The sequence below is a fragment of the Nyctibius grandis genome, chromosome 4, assembly GCF_013368605.1.
Source record: "Nyctibius grandis isolate bNycGra1 chromosome 4, bNycGra1.pri, whole genome shotgun sequence".
NCBI classification, from domain to species: Eukaryota; Metazoa; Chordata; class Aves; order Nyctibiiformes; family Nyctibiidae; genus Nyctibius; species Nyctibius grandis.
In genome coordinates this window covers 28,431,840-28,459,752 of record NC_090661.1, presented here as the reverse complement: position 1 = coordinate 28,459,752, position 27,913 = coordinate 28,431,840, and the positions used below count along the sequence as shown (strand labels likewise).

The window sequence follows — 27,913 nt, the reverse complement described above, 5'->3', positions numbered from 1 at the left end:
TCTCCGCGCCCTCCCGGCCGCTCCCGCCCCACCCCGCCGCGATGATTGGCTGCGGCGGCAGCCAATCATCGCGGCGGGGTGGGGCGGGAGCGGGCAGCGCGCGGGGGCCGCGGCGGCAGTCGGCGGCGGTGATGGCGGCGGACGCCCAGCGACCGGCCCTGCGACCGGCACCGGCCCTTTGCCGCTCGGTGCATTGGTTCCGCCGCGGGCTGCGTCTCCACGATAACCCGGCGCTGCAGGAAGCGTTGCGAGACGCCATATCCCTCCGTTGCATCTATATCTTGGACCCCTGGTTCGCCGCTTCCTCCGCTGTGGGCATCAACCGCTGGCGGTGAGTGGGCTGAGGAGACGCTGGGCCATCAGGGCCGCGGGTGGGCCCGAGGGGGTCGGGACGCCTTTGGGACGCGCTGAGTGTGGGCAGGAGCGGTGGGGCGGGCTCCCGCGGCAGCCGGGGCGGTTTTTGGGTGCGGCGGCTGGGCCGTGCCGGCGAGGCCGCCGCCGCAGCAGCGGGAGCGGCACACGCTGCCGTGTCCGGCCCGGTCCGCGTATTGCTCCCCTCGGGCCTCTCCGTGGAGGAGAGAGGTTGACTTGTCCGCTTGGCTTCGCCACAGTTTTCACAGGGGTGTTGGCTGACTATGCGGGAGGGTGCCTTCAACTTTATGTAACGTCATTAGACTTTCTCCTTACAAGCTGGGCGAATGTATGAGAGCAGCAACCGATGGGCGTTTAGCTTTAGGAAACGCTTTTCCCTGAATTTGGAGAGAAGCACAAAGAATCCTCAGGGCTGCGTGACCGCACCACGCCTTCCCTCTGCCCTTCGGCTCCCGGGTGCACTTAGGCACGTGTGCACGCCTGCCTTCCTCCCATCCCTCAAATTTTTACGGAAATATACTTTGGCTGCTGCTAGGAAGGTAGAGATGAAGCTGTTCTGGCTTTTCCTCTCTCTCCAAATGGGAAAATATATGGTATGAGTCATGTCTGTGCAGAGAGCAAGACCTAATGTACCAGTACCCAGTAACATTACATAATGCTATTGTGTCAGGTCTCAGCTGCCCAAGCATTTGGAAACCCAATCCAGGTAGGGATTCTCCTTTGCAAGACTCCCCTGCATACAAGCAAAGCAGATTTCCCCCTGCCCTCACACGACCCCATCAGGGGTAGCTGACAAGGCAGCCGCTTGGCTAAATATCCTTTAAGTGCTCTTTGACATTCTGTTACGTGGCAGTGTGTTAGGGAAACTGTAGTTGTAACTGATTGCCCGTGCTGTGCACCTTAGATTCATCTTAGAGGAATGGGATAGTGTGGGTGATTTCTAAGCATTTCTAGAACCCACATCGGGGAATGACTTAAAAATTGTAAATGTGCAGAAATGACCACAATGTTCAAATTACAGAAAATTGTGGATTCTGTTACAGCTTAGTAGCCTGAGGTGATCTTTCCATAGACCAGACTTTCTACAGGCAGCAGCAGACATTAATGCCTTTCACGTGCTGCTGTTGTTGCTAACTGTCCTCATTTGGAAGAACCAAAGCAGTGCCCCTAAAAGATTAATTCCTCATCCATTTAATCCTTGTTTGTTTCCACCAACATTGTGGAGGGAGGGAAGCAGGTAGTGGTTCTATTTATGTTGTGATCATGGAATATATGAGCGTGCGAACTTTTTAAAAATCATGTTTTCTTGGAGGTATGTACCTACTGCAAATGTCAGAAATTAGCACCACTGGCTGTTAGGCAAAAATGTATTAGCAAGTTACTTATATTTACTTGAGTTCCATTCGTTCCTGTTGGGGATCTTGGCTTTGTTTTGCTTTTTTTTTTTTAAATCCAATTACTTATATTCAGAGTTCTGTGCTCCAAAAGTATTTGTGTTTTACCTAGCTCCCAGAAGTTTATAATGTTGAAAATCCCTTATTATTTAACTGCACATCATGTGTGAGCTGTATAAGAATAACCCTTGTTTAATTTTTAGAACACTTTGGAAAGTTGGTATTCCTGTTTAATAGATGGAGAGTGGGCTGGAGGTAGGGGAGTGGTTTGTTCAGGTCACCCAGACGTGGTTCTAGGTCCTCTATACTGTGATACGAGGCCCTTTTTTCCATGAACTCTGTGTCCCTTTCTCCCTCAAAAAGTGTAGAGGGAACTTGTTCTATCTCAAAGCTTGCAGTTCACATTATAGGCAGGGCAGTAGAGAGAGGAAGTACCCAGTTCGCAGGGCAATTTGTAGCTTAGCTTTCCTGTTAGCTCTGTGTGATCTTAAAGGAGCTGATGCAGATACTCATGTCTTGCAGGTCACGCTGCAGAGTGGGCGTGTAGGAATGAGGGAGAAGTAGAGGTTGGCAGGCTCGCTTACAAAGGGTTGTGAGTTTGCCAGCAGTGCCACGTGCTGTCACAGAGATTAAAATTTTAAAGCTGATGTCTTTTGCAGAGTTAAGACAAAATGAAGTGAAGTTACGACGCAGATGGGTGACGTGTGGCTGTGAAAGCAAAGATAATACATTTGATGTTTTATAGCATAGTGGGGGGATCAGTAAGACACACCATTAAAGACAAAAAGCACTTAAATGCTTTTTTACAGTTTTGGGGTGGGAGGGAATAGATGAATGTCTTGGCATGCTCTCATCTTTGTGTCTTCATGGTGGAAGATAAATTGCAGTTATATTTGCAACTATTCCAACTAGGGATAATTCTTGCCTTGGGATATCTTGCTGCTCAGTCTCTTGCTACTGATGAGCTAGGAGTGTACATTCCTCTGTAAATCTTGCATGGTTCTTGTAGTAATTCGTTACTTTCCTTGGAGTAGTGTGTTGACATCTTTCTACTTAATATGCAAAATCCCTCCTGCCCCAGAACCCATGAAAGAATATACTGTAGTGAATTGTATGGTTTATGCTTTTCTCCATGTCATAATGTGGAGAGAGCAGCTGGCAGGGGTGTGCTGCCAGCTCTGAGAGAGAACGTAGGAAGGACGTTGCAGGAAGAAGAAAATCCTGGAAACCTCTTGCATCTGGACAAGCAGAACATGCATATGAACAGCTGGGAGCTGCCTGGTGCTGCAGTCTCATAGCACTTGGTAAACAGACCAAGGATGAATACGAATTCTTGTTTTCTGTTTCTTGTCCTAACTTTCAGTTTGATTTGGTGATGCAGGTTTGCTGGAGTTGCATGCAAATTCTCCTTATTTGTCTTTTAGTTGTAACCAGACTGACTGATACTAACTGCTATTGTTTCTTCTCTGCAGATTTCTGCTCCAATCCCTGGAAGATCTGGACAACAGTTTAAGGAAACTCGGCTCTCGCTTGTTTGTCGTGCGAGGGCAGCCGACAGATGTCTTCCCTAGACTCTTTAAAGTAAGAGAATAAAGTAATATCTGGAGCATAATGAAGAGCAACCGATGTCCCAGTGCTATCCTTGTTTTCACTCACTAATGATTTGCTAATTGTTGGAGATCCTCATGGCTTCTCTTTAACTAATTCTTCACTGTAACTAACTCTTCTCTTTAACTACAACTAACTTTAACTGCTGTCCATAAGGGCCAGCCTGAGAGCCAGATACACTCTACTACTAAATTTCTTTGCTAGTCTGAGTTCAAGAGTGTACGCAGGGTGCTTGAGCTTCTCTTTTTGGATGGTGGTCTTTGCCTTTGTTTCTGTAAGTCAGGTCTTACAGGGTTGCACTGTAACACGCTGACTCCTCTGTGTTAAGAGCTTCTTCCCTACTGGCCATTTCCTTCCTGCAGCTTTTACTCGGGAAGACTGCTATGTCTGTACACCGTTACAGACAACTGAAAAAGCATATTGATCTGTATGTGAATTGCAAATAGGGCTTTGTGTTAAAATTTAAAAATTCACAAGCTTTTATGTTAGTTGACCTTCCTTTTCTTCTTCTATTCAAGGCTGCAGTTCAGTCAGCTCAGCAGCAGAATATAGCTGGGGTCCAAGCTTCCTGCTGATGTACCGTTTAGGATGGTGGAATATGCAGTGACCTTGGTCGATGATGGATTAGTGGGATACGTTCTAAAGTGATATGTCAGTGCTGCAGATTGTGAGAGAGAGAGGGCTGACAAGAGGATCTCCTTGAATATCAAGGTTCTTCAAGCAGTGTCGTTCTTCTCTGTCCTGCTCTAAGATTGTATTTCCTGTTGTCTTTGAAACTTTTTGACGGTGTCTTTGCCAGAGTGATGGAGCTGAAGGAAAAAGCATGGTTCACAGTAGTCTTACGAGTTGGGTTTGTCATGTGGACTGTACCTTACACTGGTTGACAGAACTAGTGTCCCCAAAGCCTGCTATAGACCAGCTGCTGAGAAGGAGAGGTAAACTTGAATCTGTACCCTCCTGCTGTAAATCATGCTGATGTGTATTTTCTGGAGGAGGGCAGTACTGGGGAGAGGACTATGCAGGTCAGAAGGGGCACTGATACTTGTTTTGGCTTTTGCATCTTAACACGTGACACAAACTATGTGTCGCTTTTAGCCTTTTCAGAGTCTGGGTTATTTTTATTTTTTGATCTGCAAATAAGTTCTGGCTAGTTCATGCCCCCTTGTTTTATGTCAAGGTATTCGCAGGATAATTGCAACTTTGTTGGAGAAAAGTGCTTGCTTTGGTCAAAGAATGAAAAGTAGTTGGCAGAGTCTCAGGTTTGGAGAGATGGTTGTGGAGTCAGCCAGACCTGCTTTTTGCTGCAGTCTGTTTTGCCTGGGCAGGTGAGTTGATGAATACCTTAGATGTGCTGTAACAGAGCTGAAAAGAAGGGGTGGGGTATTATGCTATTTTATGGTAAATGTATGGCTTTCATGGGAATTCAGGCCTCTCCACAGCTGCTGCACTGAACAGTGCATTAGCAGCAGCTCATGCCGTGCTGTCAGCTGTTGTGGAGAGGAGAGTTGTCACATGTGGTAACGCAACTCTTAGACCTAATATAATTTCTGCTCTTGCTGCCAGTAGCTGAGCTATGTTGTTGATAACAGTTGCTGCAAAGACACTATTATGCATGATAACAGTTGCTGCAAAGACACTATTATGCATGGATACCGTGAGGAGAAGTGTACCTGTTAGCTCTGTGTTACCCTTTGCAGAGTTTTTTTTGTCTTCTGTAATTTTACCTCTTCTATCAAAGTGTGTCAGTTGTTCACTGAAGTTTGCTCACAGTCCCTTTGGTGTGTTTTTTTTCCCTACAGTTTTTTTTTTGCTATAGGCTAGATAACTAAGAGACCAGTCAGTCATGACTTTTCTTTTGTACATCTGCAGCAATTTATTGTCGTACAGCTTACTGTTTTCTGGTTGGTTGTGCTCTGCTTCCTGTGTGCTACTGTAGCACATAAAGTGGTGGGCTTCTCAAAACTGTAGGAAATACCTGAATTTGAAGCTTTGTATTCTTGCCTAAAATCTCTTGTTAGCCTTAAGTGGTTTTTTATTCCATTCCTTTATTTCAAAGCAGTAATGTATATTTCTTCAGGACCAAAGCCATCTTTTCTAAGCCTTCTGGCTGATACTATCTTACAAAAGAATATGTCTGTTTGTCCCCTGCTCTGAGTTAGGGATACTGTCATGTTCTTATTTTGAAAAAGGAGTGGAGGACCTCTCTGAGATGTACATTCAATGGTACATAGCTGGTTTAGTTCTCTGGCCTTCCTAATATTAATTTTAGGATTGAATCTGAATGTTCAGAAAAGAAGGGGGCTTGTACAGTTGTTTTCTGCTTCTAAATTCCCTTCTCCATCTTTGGGATTATTTTTTAATGGTCTTTAGTGAACTAATCACATCTGTTTTGTGCTTTGTTTCTTTTTCTGGTTCCAAGGTGGAAAAGACTGTCCTGTATATACAGAGGTGACTGTCTCACTTGGAGAATGTGGTTCATCTCTTAGTTGTGTGAGGGGTTTTTTAAGTGTCTCTATAGATTTCTGACTGTGTTTGACTAAAGTGTTTGCTAAACAAATCTGTGGGCTGCTGCTCTGCTTGATGAATGTCTCAGGAGGGTCGCAGTGGAAACCATTAAACCTCTTCTCATAAGATTCATTTTCTGAGGAAAACTAGGCTATAGTCTTTGAGAGCAAACTGGAAAAGTCTGGAAGAGGCTGAATGCTGTTTTATAAGGCCTATTCCACGTAATCTGTGAGGGATATATTAAAGGTGTGAAGACACAGAATAGGTGCATGACTCGACTAGTAAAATAACTCCCAAAAGGCAGGACTTTAAGTCTGAATTCCAGTATCATACTCTACTGTGCTGACCAGAAAGGTTCACTCAGTTGCCATTCTTTGTCCTGCATTTCCCACTACCCTGTGTTTTGCTGTTTGGGTTGGACATTGGTCTTCTATTATGTGATGGCTTTAAAAAGACATTGGAAAAAAATTAGAGTGTATTTGGTTTATTTAATGATAGTCTCCACATAAAAATACGTTTCTTTGAGCAGAACTTGTATTGAAAACGTTCTCTGAAATGCTTTCTCTCCAAATGCTGGAACAGGATGGTAGGGATACTTTTGGACAGCATGCGCAACAAAACACGGTGTTGTTAGGTTACAGCTCAATCCTCAAGCCTAAGACATTAATAGAGAAGAACTCGAACCTCCTCTTACATGTTTTAAACGTGACATTTAGGAATTTGCATAGCAGATGCGGTGTTTGCCAGAGCTGATAGAATTGTTGATTCTTTGGTTATCTCAACTCCAGACTGCTGTTCCTCACAGGAACCCTCCCTAAGCTTCCAGGACTTAACACTGTCCAGGAATTCTGAAATGCTCATTCATAATTGTGCTGGTTAGGAAGATTCTTCTGTTTGACAGCTGTGTGTGTTGTGTTTCTTGCAGGAATGGGGAGTCACTCGTCTCACCTTCGAATACGACTCAGAGCCATTCGGTAAGGAGAGAGATGCAGCTATCATCAAACTGGCCAAGGAGGCTGGCGTGGAGGTGCTGATAGAGAACTCCCACACCCTCTATGACCTGGACAGGTACGGGGGGAGCAAGGGCAGAAGTGCTGCCTGGGCTAGGCTGGGATTGTCACGTCTGGGAAGGCTTCAGTCTCCTCCATTACGCTGATCACTAGACGTTGATCACTGTCATCCTGTGTGAGCCTAGAAGGTGTCAACAGGATTACTCTGCACACTCACGCTTTTGATTAGAGCACGTCAAAGTGCTGACAGTGACGTGAATGTACAGAAGGGTGTTGCCTCAAGCTTATTAAACTCTGTACTTGACAGTCATTTAAGTTGCGCAGCTGTGTCCTATTGATTGCTCTCCTTGAGCATGACCTCACTGCGTGGACTGCTTTTTTTGCTTCATTGTAATAAAGGTAGTTGAGCTGTTGTCTCAAGCAGGGCTTTTAACTGATGGATGTACCAGGACAGCTGGAAGAAGTAGAACAAGGTAGATTGGGACAAACTTGCCTTATTCTAAAACCTGAATGCCTTGTCTTTGTTGTGCATTTGCTATGGGGGAGCCTTGCCTTTATGCTGAGTTTTATATATTTACTTATATTTATAATTTCTCTCTGTATATGATCTCTTTAAACAGTGGAGACAGTCTTTCAGCTAAAACTCTAAGGTATGCTTGTCTTCAGTCGTGTTTCAGTACTATTCTTACAGGGGGATTCTTCTTGAACCTGTCTCACGAGTAGATGCAGCTTTCTAATTTTTGCATTAGAAGAGACCATGAATGCTTATTACATCCTCACCCCTTCAATGTCAGTGCCCCTCACATCCTTCCTCATGTCTTCTTTGTCTTTTCCAAAGTGGAGAGTCCTGGTTTACTTAAGTTTTTAGGTGGAATCTGTTCCACCTAAGTTTGTCACCTTTCTTTATACTTCTGGGTATTTCTAGAGATGGAGAGTAGTGGTGAAAACTGTAGCTAGTGTTCAACATGTAGGAGTGACAGGGATTTTTATCGTGCTATAATGTTTCCTGTGTTCTCCTAATAGTCACTAGCATCCTTTTTGCTATTTCTGAGTGCTGCTAAACACTAAACTGTTGTCTCAGGGCTTCCTTCCAGAATGGTCATAGCTATTTGAGAGGCTGCTACTATATAAGTAAGTTTAAGATTGCATAGCCATGCATATGGAGCAACATCATGACCAATGCTGCATTTCATCTGATATTTTTGTCAGCTGGTCATGTGGTGTATAGGGAAATTTTTAAGTTGCCTTTCGTCTTACAGCTGTTCCAGATAGCTTATTGCATCAGTAAACTTTATCATCCTGCTCTTTTTCGTCCCTTCCCAGATATTTTATGAATCATGTTGAGCAGCACAAGCCCTATCTCAGCTGTGTGTAGGATTTCTCCTCCTGTTGGAAAACTGGATTCCTACTGTATCCTGCATCTTGAAGAATTTTCTGTCTGCAGGCACCTTTTCATTTATCCCAATTTATCATGGTTTCTTTAAAAAATTTCAGTGAGGCATCTAGTCAGATGGCTTCTGGAAATCCAGGTAGAGAACATCAACTGAATCTCCCTTGCCCCAGGCTCAGATGTCATGAGTAGATTTTGAGGCACAATTTCCCTTTACCAAGGCCAAACTAACCCTCCAGCATATTGCATATGCCTATGCATTCACTGATTCCATTAGTATTTTCTACCCATATACCTAATGCACATACCAGACTCTCTGTTTTGCCATCCCTCTGATACCCTTGAAACACTTTTTAAATCTGGGTCATATTTGCTTTTTTTTCCCCTCATATTTGGACAGTTTTAAGGCAAGTGTTACATGCAGCAGCTATTAGTTTGGGTATTTCTTGATGTCCTTTACAACTCCTGGGTGAATGCTTGCTGGTCCTGGCAAGCTGTTGCTGTTCAAGCATAGCTTTGTTTTGTGGCATTTCTTCCTGACCTCCTAGTCTGTGAAAGATCCTGATACATTTCCTTAAAAAGATTCAGAGATAGTGAATACATGTGCAAAAATAAATGCAAGTTTTTTTGCTTTACTGTTACAGTCTCTGCTGGTTTTTTAATGACTTGATCACCTCTTGGCCCTGCAAGTATCCTGGAGTGTCTGTAAAGGGATTTTATTTTTTTTTTATTTTTTTTTTTTTGCTACTTATGCTTTTTTAAAAAGGTTTCTCAAACTTTCATTTGGGTTGGGAGGTGCAAGGAGGCTGCTTTTCTGGTTTTTAATCTTCATTTGGCCTTTGTTTTTCTGAAGGATTTTGCCTTCAGTTATCTTGGCTGATGCTATTCTTTAGTTGTTTTGTCTCTTGTGATCTTTCTCAAATCTTTTTTGATGGTTTGTATTCAATTGTTGAATTTTTTCCCCAATGCCATCTTCAAATCATCTCTGTGTTGCCTGTCAATATTTTGCGTCTCAGCTTGTTCTTTTTGCTTAGCACGCTTCCTTATTTTTATGCATTTCGCTTCTTGAAATACAAGCCATTATGGTATTGTTGCTCCTGCAAGGACGTTAAATTGATGCATGCAAGTCATGGTTGGAGCAGGCAAGCAATAACTAGCATTTTCAGCTATACCTTAGCGCTGCCTAAGACTAAATCATGAATTGCCTTTCCGTGTGTGTTCTTGATTGTTACACGGAGCAGTAATTTATGGCAACTAGAAAAATGTTTTTTGGCAGGTGGCGGGGTGTGACAGCTACCCAGTCTGTGTGGAGGCAGTTGAAGTCTCCAATTACTCTGACATTTCCTGTTTTTTGGCATCTCTGAGATTTCTCAGCAGGTGGTAATACAGTTCTAATATTGTATTTCTCCTGGAAGCCTCTCTGAGTATATTGCGCTCCAGTCGTGTTACCAAGTCTTTTAACTCGTGGTATGTGTTGTCCCTCTGCTCAGCCTGCTGTTTTTCCTGCATAATTAGTAACCTGGTGGTAGTGTCTTACTTCTCATCTTTCTTTAATCAAATTTCCAACAAGATTGTCAGGCCTAATCTTCCACTTCTACATAAATGATTCCAGCAGTCCTTCTCTTGTCCCCTGCAGTATATTCCTGGTATCACCTCCACCAGCTCCTTTTAAACATTTACAAAGAGCCTGTTCAGTTAACTTGTGAATTTGACCAGTTTTACCCAGTAGGAAGATCACAATATGCTTCTTATTGGCACTGCCAGCATAGCTGTGTGATCAGAGCAGCTTTCCCCTCCTCTCCCCCAAAACAAGAGAAAATCAGCATCAGTGATGGAAAATACTCCTAAGAAAATCTAGGAATTCCCAGTCAGGATTAGCAATGTTCAGATTGTAGAAGTCAGACAGAAAAGATAATCTCTTGGGTATCAGCTTAGCCTGCTCAAAGCCTTTACTTGACAATTATTCTGTCTGACAACTTCCAGCTGACAAGTTGTTTTGTCCTTTCTCTGGACTTGCCTGTTTTCTCCTCCTTAGGATCTAAACCCTCTGTAGTCTGCTTGCTGACGGTCAGCACTGTGATTTCCGTAATCCCAGGCAGGCCTGGGTTATTCAGGGGGAGTGGTTTAGGTCAGAAAAGAACACTGTGAGCTTGTATGTTTGTAGCACGCATCAGGAGCAGCTTTTCCTCAAATATTCTAGCCTAAGGCTGAAAAGACAGTTAAATGCGTTCTAATGGGAGTGCGTACTAACGGAAAGGAAGCAGGCACTGGGGAAGCATGCACACCTTGGTGGTTCTGCGATGCATAATTACGCTATGCCAAAGAAGTGGTTTATTTTCATCTAAGAAGGTTAAGTCAAACTTCTGCCTGCCAGATCTCGTTATCCTCATCTGTCTTGCATGGTGCTCTGGTGTCAGGTGTTTTCCCCCTGCACTGACACTTAGCCTGTCATCAGATCCCTTCTTCATCTTTTATACGCTCATGTGTATGATTCTGCGGAAGTTGAATTGTTCATCCTTTCTCCGGTGTCTGTTGTGTGGAATATCTGTTGGTTATCTTTCCATCTCCTCTTTGAATTTGTAGAAATACCCCTTGTTTTATGTACGCGTAGCCCTATACAAGCTCTCTGGAGCAGGATTTAGATCACAGCAATTGCATAAGCTGGCGAGGCTAACCAGATAGTCTGCATGAGTTGGTAGTGGGGTGCGTTGCTGAGCAGCCTGCTTGCTGAGTGCTGGCAGCCAGCTCTTCCTCATGCAAGGAAGCAGAGGGGGAGCACATTCAGTCTCTTGCCAGAACCAGGCCCTGTCATTTGCAAGTGAGCTGAGGTGTCACGTTTTTGAGGCGAGCAGCTTTCTCTGGCCCGGTAGCCATCCTGCTGGGGCACTGCCGTGGAGATGTGAGTCAGAAGCTGACACTTGTGAGGGTGTACATCCGATGTCTGCAGACACTCTGCTGTCACAGGTGACTGACTGTAGGATGCCTTATAATCCTAGGGCGCCAGAACTATGTTTGGTCAGGTTTTGGTTGCCTGCTTTCTTGAGGTAAAGTGTGACTTTGTGACTGACAGTCAAAAAGACCCTCATAACTTCTGGCACCAAGGTACTGCTGTCAGGTAGCGCTGGGCAGTGTGTTGCTAGTCTGGTAGCGCAGCCATTCTCATGTGTGCTCACTAACACCAGAAAGGTTAGGTTTTGTATGACAAATACAGTGATTCTGCTGTTCTCTGTTCCGCCTCAAGAAAACTAGAAGAATAATTGTCACGTGTAGTCTCTGAGTTGTGCTGGAGGAGACGGATGAAATGAGAGTGTTAAATCCTAGGGAGGGACCTCCCTTTTTCTGTCATTGGGGAAAATCCTGTGAAATTGTACTGCCTGGGTTAGAAGCACAGTAGGAGGAAGGAAAGGACTCCTGCTTGGGGGCTTCCTGTGCAAATCTTTGTACAGCAGGCTGAACAGCACTACAATACCCAGTGTGTATCATATAATGTCCGATAGTGTACAATACCTAATATTTGATACTTTTTTTCATGGCAGTGTTGTGAAATGTTCAAATTTTGTTGCATAATGCCAGTGTCAGGTGCTGTGAAATGTGCAACTTGTCCTAGTCCTACCTCTTAAAGATTTGTGTCCCAGATCCAATAACTGTCTGTTTAGGAATTTAGGAGCTATACTAGGAAACTTCACTCATATTCACATTCTTGAGGATGCAGACACTGGCGTCCACCCGCAAGTCACAGCGATGTGGATCTGGGAGGTGGTGTAACAGTGTGGATCTCAGACTGAGCTGCAGCCTCAGCAGATCTGTGGAAGAGGACTGAAAAAAAGAGGCAGTGTTAAAGAAGTGGCTTCCCCGCCCCCATCCCAAGCACCTCAGGGCAAACACCGTGCGGCTTTGTCACGTTTTCACTTCCAAGTGCTGCACTCCTCTGGAAACAAGGAAGTCTCTCTAGAGTGCTAAACTAGAAAGGCCTCGCTTCTCTTCGGGCAGCAGTGCTGATTTTCTGAGGATCTCTGTGAACTGACGGTCTTGTTTGAGAGCCCCAGTGCTCAGAGCAAGCCGCAGAAAAGATTTTGGTGGGTAGTACTCACGAGAGTTCGTGATCTCTCACTGTCCCTGCGGTGGTACACAGAGACAGCCGGCCGGAAAGTGCGTGTGTGAAAGCAGAGGAGATGCTCTGGTACGAAGGTACAGGACAGAATGTGCTGCCTGTAAGGCTCCCCTCAATACCCTCGCTTGGAGGGGTGGCAGAGAGTGCTGTGCCCACCCTGTGGTCGTGTTTATAGCGTTGCACTAAAAACGTACAGTGTTTTTCACTCTGTGCACATCCTGATTGCCCCCCCTCCCCTGTCCTGCTCATTAGTGTCTTTTTCTCCCAATGGTTACAACTTACAAGCAGAAAAACGGGAGGAAACTGCAGGAGGCTTCATTTTTAATCTTTATAACTGTGTTGTCTGTTTAAAGGCTGCCCTTCCCTTGGCTGGCAGCGTGTGGGAGGCCCGGGCTCCCGCGCCGACCTAGATGGCGGCAGCCGCAGCAGGCGGTGCAGCGCGGGGCCGGCTGCCCACATTGCCTCCACTCAGCAGCGTGGGGAAGATGGGTCACTGCGGAGCACACGTGAGGAAGGGCTCAGGGCTGGGGAAGGCCCTGGGCCAGCATGTCGCTCCTCCTCGCTACACGTGCGGGGCTTCAGGGGGAAGGGAAGGCACATGGCGTCTGCAGAAACACTGGGCTGTAAGCCCAGCCCCTTGCATAAGTTGTTGACTGTAATGGGTGGGGAAGGCTGCTCTGCTGCAGCTCCCGTGTGAGCTCTGAGGTTGGCTGCCTCAACTTTATGTAATGCTGGCGATCCCTGTGCTGTCTGCTTTGCTGTTAACTCCTTCCTCTCCCTGCAGGAATGGGGGTTAAAAATGACATCTTCCACCCTGGGGAAGCTTACCTTGCACAGGGGGCTTCTCAAAGCTCTCTCTTCCAGGAGAAATAAGACTGCATGGCCCTAGCAGGCTGTGGATGCTTAGTGAAGTAGAGGAACAGGGAACCGTGGCTGTCTTTTCTGTAGCACGATCTGACAAAGGTGAATAGCATGAGACAGGTCTGCTCATGACCTTATGGCATGGGGGAGGATGGTGATTTCTCTAATCATGAGGAGAGAGGGATGACGCAAACTGGGATTTGGCTCATCTGAGATAGGTGGAGGAGGGATCACTAGCAGGCTGGGACTTCTTGTGTCAGACAGGGAGGAGGTAAGGTCAGAATCAGGTTAGGATATCACAAGGTGTCAGAGGAACAGATATATGTCTGGAATTTGCCATCTTGGGGAGACAGAAAGGCAGTAATAAGATTGAGATTTCATACAGGGGTCTGATGAGGAGGTCTGGGAGAGAAATGTGATGCTAAGTGTGGTGCAACTGGAGCTGTTTTGTTTTTTTTTCCCATGATGATGAATTAGTATGTGGGGTTTTGTTTTCTGGTGTGTTTTGGGGTTTTATTTGTTTTTAATATCCCTTTGAGGGATGCATCAAGTGGAACGTAGGTCTATAAGGATTTCTGTATCCAAAGTGAAAGGCTATCCTGAGCAGAGATAGCAGGATGCAGTTTGGCTGTCATTTCCTTGTGCCTTCTGTGGTAGCGAGGCTGTATTGTTTCACCTTGCTTATTTTGTCTCCAGAATAATTGAGCTGAATGGTCACAAACCACCCCTCACCTACAAGCGCTTCCAGGCCATCATTAGCCGTATGGAGCTCCCAAAGAAGCCAGTGAGCACTGTAATGAGCCAGCAGATGGAGGCGTGTAAAGTGGACATCCAGGAGAACCACGACGATGTGTATGGGGTCCCATCCCTGGAAGAGCTGGGTATGTGTTGAGAGTGAAGGCAAGGGTTAACTGCCAGCTGAAACAGGATCTAGCGAAACACTTTCTGATGGGTGGCATGTGCCCAGGACAACTAGAGTGTTCTCATCTGACCTGGGCTGTCTCTAGCCATAGGAGCAGCCTAATGTTTTCAGCAAGTGCTGGACCTCCTGAAAATAGACTGCTGTCCCTTGCACTACTGTTGATGCACAGCATCCCCTTTAGCATTGCTCTGAAACACTCTGCATCTGCTGTTACGTTCTCTGCTATACTGAGCACATAACCACTGTATCAGTGTTTCACGACCTTGCCAGCTGCTTTTTTCCTACTGCCATCTCTGACACGTTGTGTAACAGACCTGAAGAGGTAAACCAACTGTGTACCAGGCTTAGATCATTTCATTCAGTTATTGCCAAGCAGCACCAATTTGGGAGTTTAGCAAGACACAAGATATTACAGAAACTTCTTTCACGCATCCTGCTATGCCTTATGGTTCTGTATTTTTCTTGGAGAAGGAGGATGAATAGAGAGCTGAGGCATGAGGAATATAAAGCCTACCTCAGGGAAGCGAATCTAAATGCAAGGGAAGAAAGGATTAATGCAGAACACTGTCTGCATGTGTATGACTGGAGGCTCCATACCAGCTTTGTAGGAGTATCACCTTGTACCTTAATGCAGTTTCAGCAGTCGTGTAAAAGCAGGGGTCTTCACAACAGGAGTATCCTAAGGGTTGCAGACCCGGGTAGATCTGCTACCTTTATTGTCTGGCTTAATGTGAGACTGCCTGCAACCTTACACTGCTCTGCTTGCTGCCAGAGGAGGCTCCTCTGTCAGCCCAGAGCAGTGCAGGGCAAGTGCATTATTGCTTCTGCTTTTGCATCAGTTCTTCAGCACTAATCCAGTGCCTTCCCCAGCACAAGCTTTCAGCAGAATAGGAGCCTCATCAGGAGCAGCCAGGCTATCTAGTGAGCTGCTGGTGTCCATGGCAAGGTATTTTGTAAGGCAGAGCTGTGGAGCACGTGTTCCTTTGCTGGCTGCTCTGGCCTTTGGAGCAGAGCCCTGTAGGTAGTGCTGACATGCAAGAGAGAGTGCTGGCATATGAGCAATGGGAAAAGTCCCCAGAGGGCTGCCTGAAGCATTGCAGGGAGAGGCCTTTGTAGTGTCATGAGCAGGCTCTCCCCCTGTTCCACAGGATTTGCCTGCTGTCGTAGGGCTAGAGCAGCAAGTAAGCTATGTTAGGCAACTGCAGTATGTGGTGTCTTGCTCTTATTAATGCTTAATCCCATCTATACCCTTTGTCTAGGCGTGGCTTCAAATCTTACAAAGTTCTTTCCCTCAGGCTTTCCTACGGATGGTCTTGCCCCCGCAGTTTGGCAAGGAGGGGAGACGGAAGCCTTGGCACGGCTGGATAAACACTTGGAAAGAAAGGTAACCCCTGTTATTTAAGTGGTGATTCCTGCAGACTGTGCCTCCAAACGAAAAATGTTGAGTGTTGGCCATTGCCCTGTTTTCCTGCTCTTCCTGGCAGTGGTTGTAGTGTTCACCTCTGTCAGGTGTGTTTGGTATTGTACTCCTGTGATTTTGGGTGGTGTGTGGAGCAGGGAGCTCCTGGGCTTCCTCAAACACAAAGAAGTAGAGCTGTATATTAATTACACTGCTGTTTGAAGCACATAGGATTCTTTTCCTTGGTTTTACCCCTTCATTTCCTTTAGAGGAGTGCAAACTTGGAAACTCTCCTTAAGTTTCTCAGTCCCTGCTACGCACGCTGCACACCATCTCTTTTGTCTTTATCTGAGGTATTAGTGCGAGTACATGCTTGTAAAAGAATGCCTTCCCCTTGTTCATCAGCCTGTTATTGTGTTGTCTCACCAGCTGGCATTCCTTTAGCCCCTTGTGGAAGCACCCAAATTTCTTCTATGGGGCATGTGTTCTTTATTACAGTGCACGAGGCAAATAATTTCAAAGTAATGAAAGGTGACCCAGCTGCAGAGACATGACTCAATTTTAAACAGTTTGTATCTTTTTAATGCTGGACGGCTTGGTGGCAGTTGTAGGGATCAAAGCATAAATTCTTGAGCTGAAGGAGGAATAAACTGTCCACATAATACTCCTGAAGAAGGTCTGCATTTCCCCAAATTTTCTTGTTCAGTGTGTGAAATGAGATAGACATCCCTGGACGTAAACAGTGGTGTTAGCCTATGTCCCTAGGAGCACTCAGGGTTATTAGCTCCTGCATGCAAAGCAAATTTAGTCCTTGTCTTGGCCAAAATGACTAAGTGGTTTAAATCCTGGAGCAAAGGTTTTTCATTTCTGGAATGGGGTGTGAAGGTTGGGGTTGCCCACTTGATATCTCTCCCAGTGGTGGTTGGAAGTGAATAGAAGAGACTGCTGTCAGACCTGACAGGTGCTTTGCCACCTGCACAGAGGTCTGCCCTTAGTAGTGTCCCACAGATTTGGGAGTATTTTTGGCTCATTTCTCCTCCATATGTCTAGGCATGGGTTGCAAATTACGAAAGACCAAGGATGAACGCCAATTCGTTGCTGGCCAGCCCTACAGGACTCAGTCCCTACCTGCGTTTTGGCTGCTTGTCCTGCCGCTTATTTTACTATCGTCTCTGGGAGCTGTATAAGAAGGTAAGACAAAAGATTCATCTGGAGAGCAGGCTGGTTTTGAGCATAGCATGATGCTGGTTTCCAGATAGTGTGCCAGAACAGCTGCAAAAGTTACTGTTTCCTCCCTTGGTGGCAGGCTCTTGGGTGAGGAGAGGTGATTCTCCTGTATATAGTCGAGCAGACCTTAAATCTGCTGATACCCTGTTCTTCAGCTTGGACTCTTGTGTCATGAGCCATGTAGAGCTTTTTGCTGTTAGTTTTGGGTCGTTCAAGTCCTCTTGTCAGTGTGCTGAGTGAGCTAAAAGCAGCACTCTGACTTTACTGCCTGGGGTTCCTGGTAAAGGATGATCTGGTATTGAGCTCCTTTATGGTGCTTGCCAGTAACTGACTTGGGAATTGTGTATAAACGTATGGGTGGCCTACAGCTCAGCTTATCGTGAAGCCAGTCCTCCCCTGCTTGTGAATTCCCTTCTCCACAGGTGAAGCGGAACAGCACGCCCCCCCTCTCTCTTTACGGACAGCTTCTGTGGCGGGAGTTTTTCTACACAGCAGCCACAAACAACCCAAAGTTTGATCGCATGGAGGGGAATCCCATCTGCATCCAAATCCCCTGGGACAGGAACCCTGAAGCCTTGGCAAAGTGGGCAGAGGGCAAGACAGGCTTCCCTTGGATCGACGCAATCATGACCCAGCTGAGGCAGGAAGGGTGGATCCACCATCTGGCCAGGCACGCTGTGGCCTGCTTCCTGACCAGGGGCGACCTCTGGATCAGCTGGGAGTCAGGAGTCAGGGTGAGTCTGGCATTTCCAGAGACATGCAGAAGGCTTAAGGAAAACAGTCTCCCTGGCACTTGCAGCAGAGATGGGCACACAGGTATGGTTTTTGCTTCACATGTAAAAGTTGCATGGAAGAGATTTGCTAGCAGGCTCTTGGCCTGCCAACAGCCTGACTTCTTTCTGCCTTCTACCACGAGTCTCTGACAGTAATGAGAGTCTCCGGTAACCGTAACTAAATGTTAGCGGGACCCACTGGTAAATATGGACTGGGGTTTTGGGTTTGGTTTTTTTGGTTTTTTTTTTAATAGAAGTTCTCTCAGTCCGTCTGTTTTCCTGGCAAGTTCAATGTCACTTTATAACTAGACCTTTTTCCTCATTGTATAATCCATCACCGTGCCGGGCAGGGAACGCTCCATGACTGTGAAATCTGAGTCTAGAGTCTCTCAAGGAAAGAGGTAAAAGACCCTCCTTTTGGGCCATCTGAAGGGACAGCCAGCTTGAACCTATCTGATGTACATATTGCCCTACGCAAAAAGTGGACACGGGGGTCTTGTCACAAAGCTGACAAAGCAGAGCGTATCTGAAAGTGTGTCATAGGGTCAGATGCTAAAAGTGCAGGGCTTGTGCATGGATGTGAGCGAGGTACTGCTGAAACCTGTCTGCCTCTCGGTGGCAGTGTGCTCTGGGACCTTCAGAGGGGTTCTGCCTTCTTGCTTTGGTGCTTGTTCTTCTGTGCGGCATCTGCCTGCTTCCCGCGGTTGGTGCTTTGCACTTGTTACGCCTCCCAGGTTAGGATCAAGATCCAAGGCTTGCTGCAACACTAGGTAGTGATTTAGTCTGTAGCTGCATGATAGATACGCCAGCACTTTATCAGCGTGAGCAGACAGTGCCTCCCTATGTGAAAGCATCAGGAAGTGAGATATATTGACCACCCAGCTGGCTTCAGCCAGCAGATCACCTCTTTGCTGCTGCTCTGGTTCCTAGGAGCTGTTCTTACAGCTCAGTGCCTGCCATTTGAAATAGCATCTTGGGTCCTCCTACTGCAAAGTCCTTTTCCTGGGGAAGTTCTCACTGCCTTTTCCTCCAATTGCTGCAGGTATTTGACGAACTGTTGCTGGATGCAGATTTCAGCGTAAATGCAGGCAGCTGGATGTGGCTTTCGTGCAGCGCGTTCTTCCAGCAGTTCTTCCACTGTTACTGCCCCGTGGGCTTCGGACGTCGCACAGACCCCAGTGGTGACTACGTTAAGTAAGTCACGTGGCTGGAGCTTCTTGCTTGCTTGATCTGTGAGCCTAAGTCGTTCCGTAGCTGACAGGCGCATGGTGCTTTCTGGGCATTGTGAATGCTGCGTTGCCGTACTTGGTGAGTGGTGTTTGTGCATCTTTTTACTTGTGTTGCAGGAGATACCTGCCCAAACTAAAGGGCTTCCCCTCACGATATATCTACGAACCGTGGAATGCCCCAGAGTCTGTGCAGAAGGCAGCCAAGTGCATCATTGGGGTGGACTACCCCAAACCCATGGTGAACCACGCAGAGACCAGCCGACTGAACATCGAACGCATGAAGCAGATTTACCAGCAGCTGTCGCGGTATAGAGGGCTCTGTAAGTACCAACAATTGCAAAAGATTTTATCTTTAATAGGAGATAAAATGCTGGGAGGAGAGGTCATGATTTAAAATAGATAGCACTTGTCTCTCTGGCCAGTCCTTGCAAGAGGAAGCAGTCCCTGCTAAATCTGCTCAGTCGGTTTCCAGGGAGAGCTCCATTGAGCTCTGGGACAGGTAAGAGTGGGGTTTGATTAGTTTTGAGGGCTGGTGATGGCACGGCAGCATCCATGTGCCACCAATGGTCCAGTCTTCACTTTGGAAAAAACCTGGGCAGAGCATCCTCAATAAATATGCTGCTAGATCACAGGGTGAGCGCATCTCTGAACTCATCCTGCTTTGGGATATGGATGTTGTGGTTAGTGACCACTAAGGTGTTTCCATGTGAAAAGCTTTTCCCACCCCAGGTGTTTTTGTTTCTTAACTATGATCCTCTTGCCTTTCTCTAGGTTTACTGGCATCAGTTCCCTCATGTGTGGAAGATCTCAGTGGCCCAGTCACGGACTCAGCTCCAGGGCAGGGCTGCAGCACCAGTACAGGTGAGCTGGAGCTATTTGCTTCTGAGATAGTTTCGTGTCAATTTAAAGGCTACAGGCAGGAGAGAGAGAACCTTTTCTAATAAGAGGATGCGTAGCTAGGAAAACATAGATCACATTCACCTTCCTTCAGGCTTTCTTCAGAAGTCCCCAGTGAGCCTTCATTCCTGAAAGGGCTGAAGAATAGGAGTTCGTTAAAGTGAATCTTTTATTGCCTGTATGGGATCATGTGCAGCCACTTAAGGGAGAAGTGCAGATGACTGTAGGGTTAATCAGGTATAATTAAGCTGTCCTCTGTCAGAGGATATTTTGTGTTTGTTCTGGGAGACTTAATTATTCTGCTTTTAACAAAGTTTTTTCAAAAGTTTTCAAGGAGGCTGTGGCAACATCTCTCTGTGCTTGTGCACTGCACGCCCTACCGTGTGTACACGGTAGGGTGCACACAAGTACACCCTACCGTACCCAGCTCCGTAGCAGGTTACGGTAGGGTGTACTTGTGAAGAGATCTAAAGGCAGGGAAAACATTGCAATGACTCTTCTTCTTCTACAGCGATGAGGCTGTCGCAAGCAGACCAGGCTTCTCCAAAGCGCAAACACGAGGGAGCAGAAGAGCTGTGCACTGAAGAACTGTACAAACGAGCCAAAGTGACAGGTCTCCCCACTCCAGAGATCCCTGGCAAGAGTTTATGATTGTGAGTAATCCCTGGTGTGATCTGGCCTAAACTACCTTGCTCTGGCAGCTAGCAAGACTCAATCTGATTTGCTCCCTGCATTTTAATGAAGAAAATAGACTTGTGTGTGGAGGGAGAGGTGGCTCCTAGCTGTAATTCCATAGCCCTGTGATTTGGCAGTGGTCTGCCCTCTGGTTGTTTTGCTTTTGCTTGACAAGCTGTTAACTCAGTTGTCCAGCAGAGAGCAGTCCCCTGTTACTGGAACAATCACAGAGCACAGTTGTTCATGGATTTGCTCTAGTGAGGCTGCTTCTCCTTCCACAGAGTGGCTTTGCAGCCAGGTTTGCCCATGTGGTGAGGGTCCAGGCATCTGCCTGAAACGCTCCAGATCCCAGGAGGGAGGAGCTGGTCGCATGTTCTGCCAACTTTTCGGTATGAGGGGAAGGTCAAGGCAAATTCTCTCTTTTGCTTTCTCCTACAGTCAGCGACAAGCACCTTGCAAGTGAAGAGTGAGAGTGCTGAAGACGTGACCAGAGGAGTGAGGGACTGGAACTTGTGATCCGTGACAGAAAACTGGGGTCTCATATAAATGTGTAGTTCCAATAGCTGCCACAAAAGGGCACTGCATTACTTGTGCTTGGGAATATCTGGCTTCTGGTCTCCAGGGAGCCAAATATGTCTCATCTCAGCCATGCCCAAAATCTGCCCACATTAAGGGGCCAAGCACCTTCTATCAACCTGTTCACTCCCAGATGTATCTTTCTTTTCTGACAATGGCTCAGTGCATGTGACTTGATGCATCGATGTAGGGAGCAGCATCTGCGCATCTCTAGAAATAGTAAACGTCCTTTCTCATCGCTAGCACTAGGCGGTGAGGTGCACTGATTAATTCAGATTATAGTAGAAGTTGAGAAGGAAGCTGCTACAATGTCAAAAATAGAGTACCCATCCTGCAAGAGAACAGGAAAATCTCAGTATTTCTTTCGTTAGGCTAGATTGGTGGGGATAGAAATGCTTTCTGAGTAAATCAAGGTGGTGCTCTTGTGGGATGGAAACAAAATGATGGACAACTGTAGCAAGAGAACAAAGAGATACAAACTTGAAAGGCAGTTAAAACTTTCCCTTCAGAAGAACCTCACTGCTGCAAGGTGAGCCATGCTGCTGTTGCCTGGAACAGGCAGCTTCAGAGCAGTTTGACATCTTGCGGGGAGGGATTCTGAGAGAAGGAGGCATTCTTCAGAGAATAAGATCATGCCTTGATATGAGTAAAGCGGTCTCCCAGAAGCTTGCTGGTCCAAATAATAAGGGAGCTACACTTGGGACCTACACTCAACAGCATTTCCTTCCCTGGGTGAGGGCTCTCTCAAATGGAGTGACCATTGTCTGGTGTGTAGCCTGTGCAGTGCTTCATACTGACAGGGGATGTGTTACACATCAGCTCCTTGAAGTGAGTCTTCCTCGGGCTCAGTCCATTGTCCATTCTATGTGGATGTTTGCTCTTTCCTGTATTGGCATCTGTGTTTTGAGTTTCTGCACAGTGTACTCCTGTACCTCATACCCTGCACACTGCTCCTTGCCATAGGCATTCATGCTGGTGCTTTGTAGTCTAGCAGGACAATTGTGTAGCTTTCCTGGCTCTTAACCATACACTCCTTGGCCTGCTCCTGTTACATGTCATTTCAACATGGTGTTGGCAGAGCACCTCTGCTTGCCTTCTCACCTAAGAGGGCAAGAGAGAGTAGTACTGCAGAAGAGCCTCTCTTTTGGCCGTTTTCAAGAGGGATTAGATCGAGTAGCTAATCCCATGCAATGGGCTGCTCTTGGCACAGTTTTCATGTGCTGTCCAAAACCTTTCATCCTCGCCTGGCACAGATAGTGTGGGGCTATATGTGAGCTTATGCAGCTAACAGCTTGGGGAGCACATGAGTTGTCTCCCACTCTGACTGGAATGATCAGATTCAGTTTTGGAGCTGATGTTTGAACCCAGAGCAGTGGGACTGTGAATAGAAACTGACTCAAATGTATCTGGGAAGCCTGGAGTGGCTGAATTGTGTCTGTGCGTTAATTTATGGAATAGCTGAACAACCTTTCCTTCCCACTCATCTCCCTGGGGCGTTGACCTTAGATTCCTTTTCCCAAGGGAATCCATTGGGCAGACTGACCAAGTAAACAAGAGTCACTTTTCCTGCGCTTACTTTCTTCTAAACTACTATTCATAGAGTCTGCCTCATGGATAACCCAGTAGTCAACAGGTTTTGTCTCCTTCAGTCTGACCCAGACCTTACTCCCACTGTCTTGAGGGTAGAAAGGTATAAAGAAAAAGAGACCCTTCCCCCTCATCTTCTGCTGCAGAGTGAAGAATGGGGAGAGATGTGCACTTTGTACACTTAGGTTACAGAAATGGTGACTTCTGTCATTTGGAGAGTTTCATGCTTAGGCAATGGTCTGTAAATACAACTTTTTTTTTTTTATAAATGTCTTTAACCCTCTCTTTGCTGTCATCCCAAATTATTTCGTTTGGTAAGTGCTATTTTTGGGGCTGGATCCATGGGGGTAAGGAGCCAAAGGGAGGGGAGGCAAAATCTCCTAAGTGTTCTCTTAGAAGGCTTTGTGGGTGAGGAGGAAATCATGTTTGCAAGGTTTCTGTCGGCACCTCTGATGTGGATGGTGGCACCTGGAAGAGCTACAGTTCAGGTAGTAGAACTGGGGAGGACACAGAGAAACACAAGGCCAGCCAAAGATAAGGGAAAAACTTCCTGCAAGAAACCTGTTAAGTAGGCTGGGATTCATCCACTCTGGTATCCTTTCACAGTTGAAAAAATAAAGATGTGTGAAACTGCGTGACCAAGGGTAGATGATGATTGTTCGCTGTTTTCTGTGATGTTTAGGAGTGGGCGTGTTCAATTAAACTGCAAGAGGGCAGATTGAACATGGCTGCACCTCCTTACATAGAGATTTTTTGTGGCAAGCTCTTCCTAATTTGTGGGTGCTAACAGTTTGACTGAGTTCAGAAAGACTTGACCAGTTCTCGGGGAAAGAAAAAGCCATCAATAACCATTAGTGAAGATACCATCTTTGTTCCAGAAGCGAGCAGAGGATCGCTGGAGGCCGAGATGACAAAGGAAGCATCATGAAATGGGTGCTGGTTTGGGGATTTCCATTTCCTGGGATAACACCTGTTTTCTGGGGCTAGGTGACAATATCTACCTGATACAGACACCCCCAAAGCAGGCACGGGGTTAGCTCATTGCCTGGGAAGAGAGAGCAGTTGGGTTTTGATGCTGTGAGCACAGTGGCTTTCAGTGTTCCCCAGGGCGGTGTGAAGTCTCCTTTAGGCTGAAAGGGTGGGCACTGGGGCAGAGAAGTGCTACAGAGCTATGAACCGTGTGAACATTGTTCAACATGCGTCTTCCTGTCAGTGACTGGGCCTTTTCTCTTGCAGTTCTTTGGCTAATTCGTGAACTGATACTAAATACACCATAGCTTAGAAGTCTAGGGACTAGCTAGGATACACTTGGAGTAAAGTTCTGCTCATGCATTATGCCATCCTCCTCGGTGCTCCTGTGTAGACCCAGTTACTGGAACCTTTTTTTTAATCTTTGGAGAATTACATGAGGCATGTTACTTTCTTAGTAACCAGCGAGACTTCAGGAATTCCAAGTAGCCATGACATTTCTAATCCAGGTTTGGCAATGGGGCTGATCTAGAACAGAAGTTGCTAGAGCCTTAGCCTCAGTTGGGAATGTTCAGATAACCACCAGTCCAGTGATTATTACAAACAATCCAACAAAGCCAACTAACAATTTTAAAACACTTTGTGTATATAAGCATTTAAAATTTGGAGCCTAATTTGTTTGGCAAGTTTGAGATATAAAAGGTAGCTTTTGAAGATGCAAATTAGAGTGTTTCAAAGAGGTGCTGGAGATAAAAGGGCATGTCTGGCCTACAGGGAACATGACAGGTACAGCACGTTGGCTAACTGAGTGAGGGTGCGGTCAAGGTTCATGCTATTGCTGAATTGTTCTCTTGTCTCCGGCAAGGACCTCATGGGCTTGAGGAAGTAACACTTCAATGCTTGAAATGGCTCGTACATGACAAAAACCTTTTGAAAACAGCAGACTCTACCTTAGAAGATGAAGAGCCAGGATGACAGCAAACTCAGTCCAGCTTTCTCTACCCCGAGTGTAATAATGTAAATTAAACCTGGAGAGGTCAGGTTTGAGGCAGCTTCTCTGTGCTGGCCAGAACATCAGTTCTCCCTGTCAAAGGAATGATGGTGATATGGCTACGGACGGAAACTGGCTAACCTTGGATTTCTAGAAGAGGGTGATCACCTGCTCCATGTGCTGGTGGTTGGAGAAATTCCCTTCCCCCATGTCTCTTCTCTCTGCACAAAGAAGGAGTTGGAGCAGCTTCAGGAAGGGCTGGCTGAAAGGTTTGAAAGGAGAAAACACACCTGGATATGAAGAGGTGGGAACCAGAGCTGTGGCCGTTGGGGCAGAGGGGAAACTGGAGGGGTGAGAAGGATGGCTGATGGAAAGAGAGCAGAGTGGTAGTCTGGTATCCCAACTGCTTCTAGGGGGAGAGCAGGTGGTGCAGCTGTGGGAGAGAAGCAGGAAAACCTCTGCCAGCACATAACCTTTCCTCAGGTTTAACTTAAGGCTGAGAACGGTTGCTCTGAAGAGAGCAGATGCCTTGTGAGCAGACACACGGGCTAGAACAGAAGCGTAGTCCCTCTTTGGCAGGAGGTGTATGTGCACTCTCCCCGAGGCCGTGGGCTCTACCATGCGTATATGGAGATAGATGTGACCGGCAGTAGCACAGCCAGAAAGGCCAAAGTGGGTCTTCTGCCAGGCCAGCCTGAGCCAGGGCTGGAGTGAAAGGCCTGATGACCAGACTAGCTGGGGAGCTCTCAGTGCTTGGCTTCCCAGCACGAGGTGAGACGTGCTGGTGATAGGCCGCAGGAGGAGGCGGCAGCCTTACCTTCTGCCCCAGGTCAGAGGCCAAACCACAGCCATGCTGCAGAAGAATGGTGTTTCAGCAGCTGGGGTTTATGCTTTGAGATGGAGCTGTGTCAAAGCTCCCCCAGTCCCTGCATGAATGCTGGTGGGTTGCGTCCTGCATGTAGGACAGTTCAGTCTGTGTAGCCAAGCTGCGAAGGGGACACCCAGCCCCCCTCAGCACGCTGCCCCGGGGGTACCTGCACGTGGTGACCCTGTGGGTGTGTGCTTGTCTTCATGCTGGCCCAGGAGTAACATCTCTTTTGAGTTTGTCTGGCAGGAGATCAGTACTCGCGAGTGCGAGCAGGGCTGTGTGCCTCGGAGGGCTCTGCTTGCTCTTCTCTGGAGGAGCAGCTGACGCCCTGGGTCTTGGCCAAGAACTAACACCATTGCCTCAATGACAGTCAGCTCCGCGGTTTGAGAAGCGCTGATGGGACCTGCTGTATCCTTAAAGCTTGAACTGCTCAAGCAGTGTCACCCACTCCATCCAGGACTGTCACGGACAGTAACTGGGAACACGGTGGGCATGCAGGGAATACGAAATGTTCTCCTGTTCAGGTACAGAAGTGGCCTTGGGACCTAAAAATACTGATGTTGCCCACTTCTGTGCACAGCACAACCTGCACGATTTTCTGAGATAGCCTGCAAAGCATGAGGAGGAGAGGCAGGGGAGAGAATCCTCCTCTTGGGGCTGGTGGGGAAGGGTAGCAGCGAAGAGCATTCACCCAAGATCAGATGCTACCTGGGACACAGCTGGATGCAAGAGTGGGTTTACCTGTTCTGGGGAGAGACCTGCAACCTCGAGATGCATTTTTTCCCCCTCCTGCCTGTGGAACGTGGGTATAAGCTGCTTTTTTAACTCCTCTTGCTGTGTTTGCAGCCCTGGCCAGCTCCACCAGGGACTGGGTTTGTGCTGGGGCTGCCAGACCTGTTGGCAGTTGGGCACTGCAAACCTGCCCTGGGTGGGAAGGCAGCAGAGCTTGGTTTTACCTGCTGCTGCCTCCAGGCACGTCCCCGCTGGGCAGGAGACCCGTGGAAGCGGCCCTGGGCTGCTGCCTGCCCGCTCTGCTGGCCCCGCTCCTGGGGTTGCTCCCGCGGCCATGGGCGGCGAGCCCCGGGCAGGAGACCCCGGCGGGGGCTCTGGGGCTGCTGTCTCCAGCTGCGGGCACAGCTGGGACGGGGACGTGTGTCGGTCCAGCTGCGGACACATCTGCGCCGCTGGGGCCGGCGTTTCCCAGGGCCCGGGCGGTTAGGTTGGGGACGGGGTGTGGCGTGTCGCCTCCAGCTGCGGCCGCATCTGTCCCGCAGCTGCCGCCGGGGGCCGCGGGCAGGAGCCCCCAGGCTGCGCCCCCCGCTCCCGCCCCCGGCGGCAGGTACGTCCCTCCCCGCCGGCACCGCCAGCATCGCCCTCCCTCCATCCCTCCTTCCCTCCCTCCCGCCCGCCCTCCGCCTGCATGGAGAGAGCCACGGAATGGCGGAGCGAGAGAAAGGCGCCGCATCCCCGCCCGCCTCCTCCCCCTTCCTGGGGCTGCACCTCGCCTCGCCCCCCAATTTCAGGTACCGGCCGCCCCCACTCGGGACCCCCGCGGGGCTGCCCCTGCCCCCGCCCCGGGCAGCGCTCCCCAGCTGCTCCCCAGCTGCTCTGCCCCCCCGCCCCTCACCGCCGCGCCGGGGCCCCCGCCTCGTCCCCACCCCACACATCCCCTTCGGCTCCCCACCCCACACATCCCTTCTCCCCCCCCCCCCCACCACACACACCGCTGAACCCATCACTCCAGCCCCCCCATCACTGCTTCAGCCCATCCCCCCCAAGCCCCTGCTGGCCCTCACCCCATACACCATTTCAGCTCCTGCCAGGCCCCTGCTTGGCCCCATGTCTCCCTTCAACCGCCCCGGCCTCCTTACCTGTCTCATCTCCTCTTCAGACACCTCTTCCTCATAAAAAGAAGGCTTCCTCTCTTTCTCCACTCTCAGGAAAGCCTTTTTCTAGCCCTTTCCTAGAAATCCCAGGTACTCCCGCTTCCTTCTCACCCCTGTGGAACAGGAACCCCAACTGAGATGATGGGAGAGTGCCAGAATTGATCCTCTCGGCACTACCGAGTGCTCCCATCGATTTGGGACGCAGGGGCCTGCCTCTCCTCCAAAACCCAGCGAGGCTGCTCTCAGGGACTTCTGACGGCATGGGCCAGGCCAGGGATGGCTGGAGGTGCCAGCTTGCGGGGAATGGGGGCTTTGGAGCCTCCGGTGCCTCCCGAGGGCAGCTCTGGGATGGGGATGCACGGGGCGGGTAAGGGAGCTCTGCCGCTGCCCGTGGGTGCGGTGCCCAGCGTCGTTTGCATGCCGCCCAGGGGAGGCTCGCTGCTTCTGGTGGCCGTGCCATCATCAGCCATTGCTTTCTGCTTGCCTCTGTCATCCAGGGGTGCTGCGGGGGAGCTGGCTGAGAAGCGGGGATCAGTACCGACTGCTTTGTGTGGAGAGATTTTGAGGGGGGAGAGGAGGGGCTGATCCACGCTTGAGGACATGGCTGATCTTGTGCCTACCTCTGGCAGGCCCCAGCCCCTGAGGCTGGGGGCCAGCGGGTCC

At 48.1% G+C, this 27,913-nt stretch overlaps 2 protein-coding genes across 2 annotated transcripts in view; one reads left to right on the top strand and one right to left on the bottom strand.

Annotated features, from left to right (window-relative positions):
* Window positions 1-27,913, bottom strand: part of FREY1 (Frey regulator of sperm-oocyte fusion 1) — a 433,428-nt gene that overhangs the window by 379,900 nt on the left and 25,615 nt on the right. The window lies entirely within an intron of this gene.
* CRY2 (cryptochrome circadian regulator 2) lies at window positions 130-23,140 on the top strand. Its single transcript, XM_068398221.1, has 12 exons — window positions 130-331; window positions 3,239-3,347; window positions 6,805-6,947; window positions 13,948-14,132; window positions 15,469-15,557; window positions 16,623-16,763; window positions 17,222-17,533; window positions 18,615-18,766; window positions 18,919-19,121; window positions 19,573-19,662; window positions 20,210-20,351; window positions 20,812-23,140. Exons 1-11 carry the CDS (start codon window positions 132-134, stop codon window positions 20,347-20,349), a joined length of 1,764 nt encoding a protein of 587 aa, XP_068254322.1. The 5' UTR covers window positions 130-131; the 3' UTR covers window positions 20,350-20,351; window positions 20,812-23,140.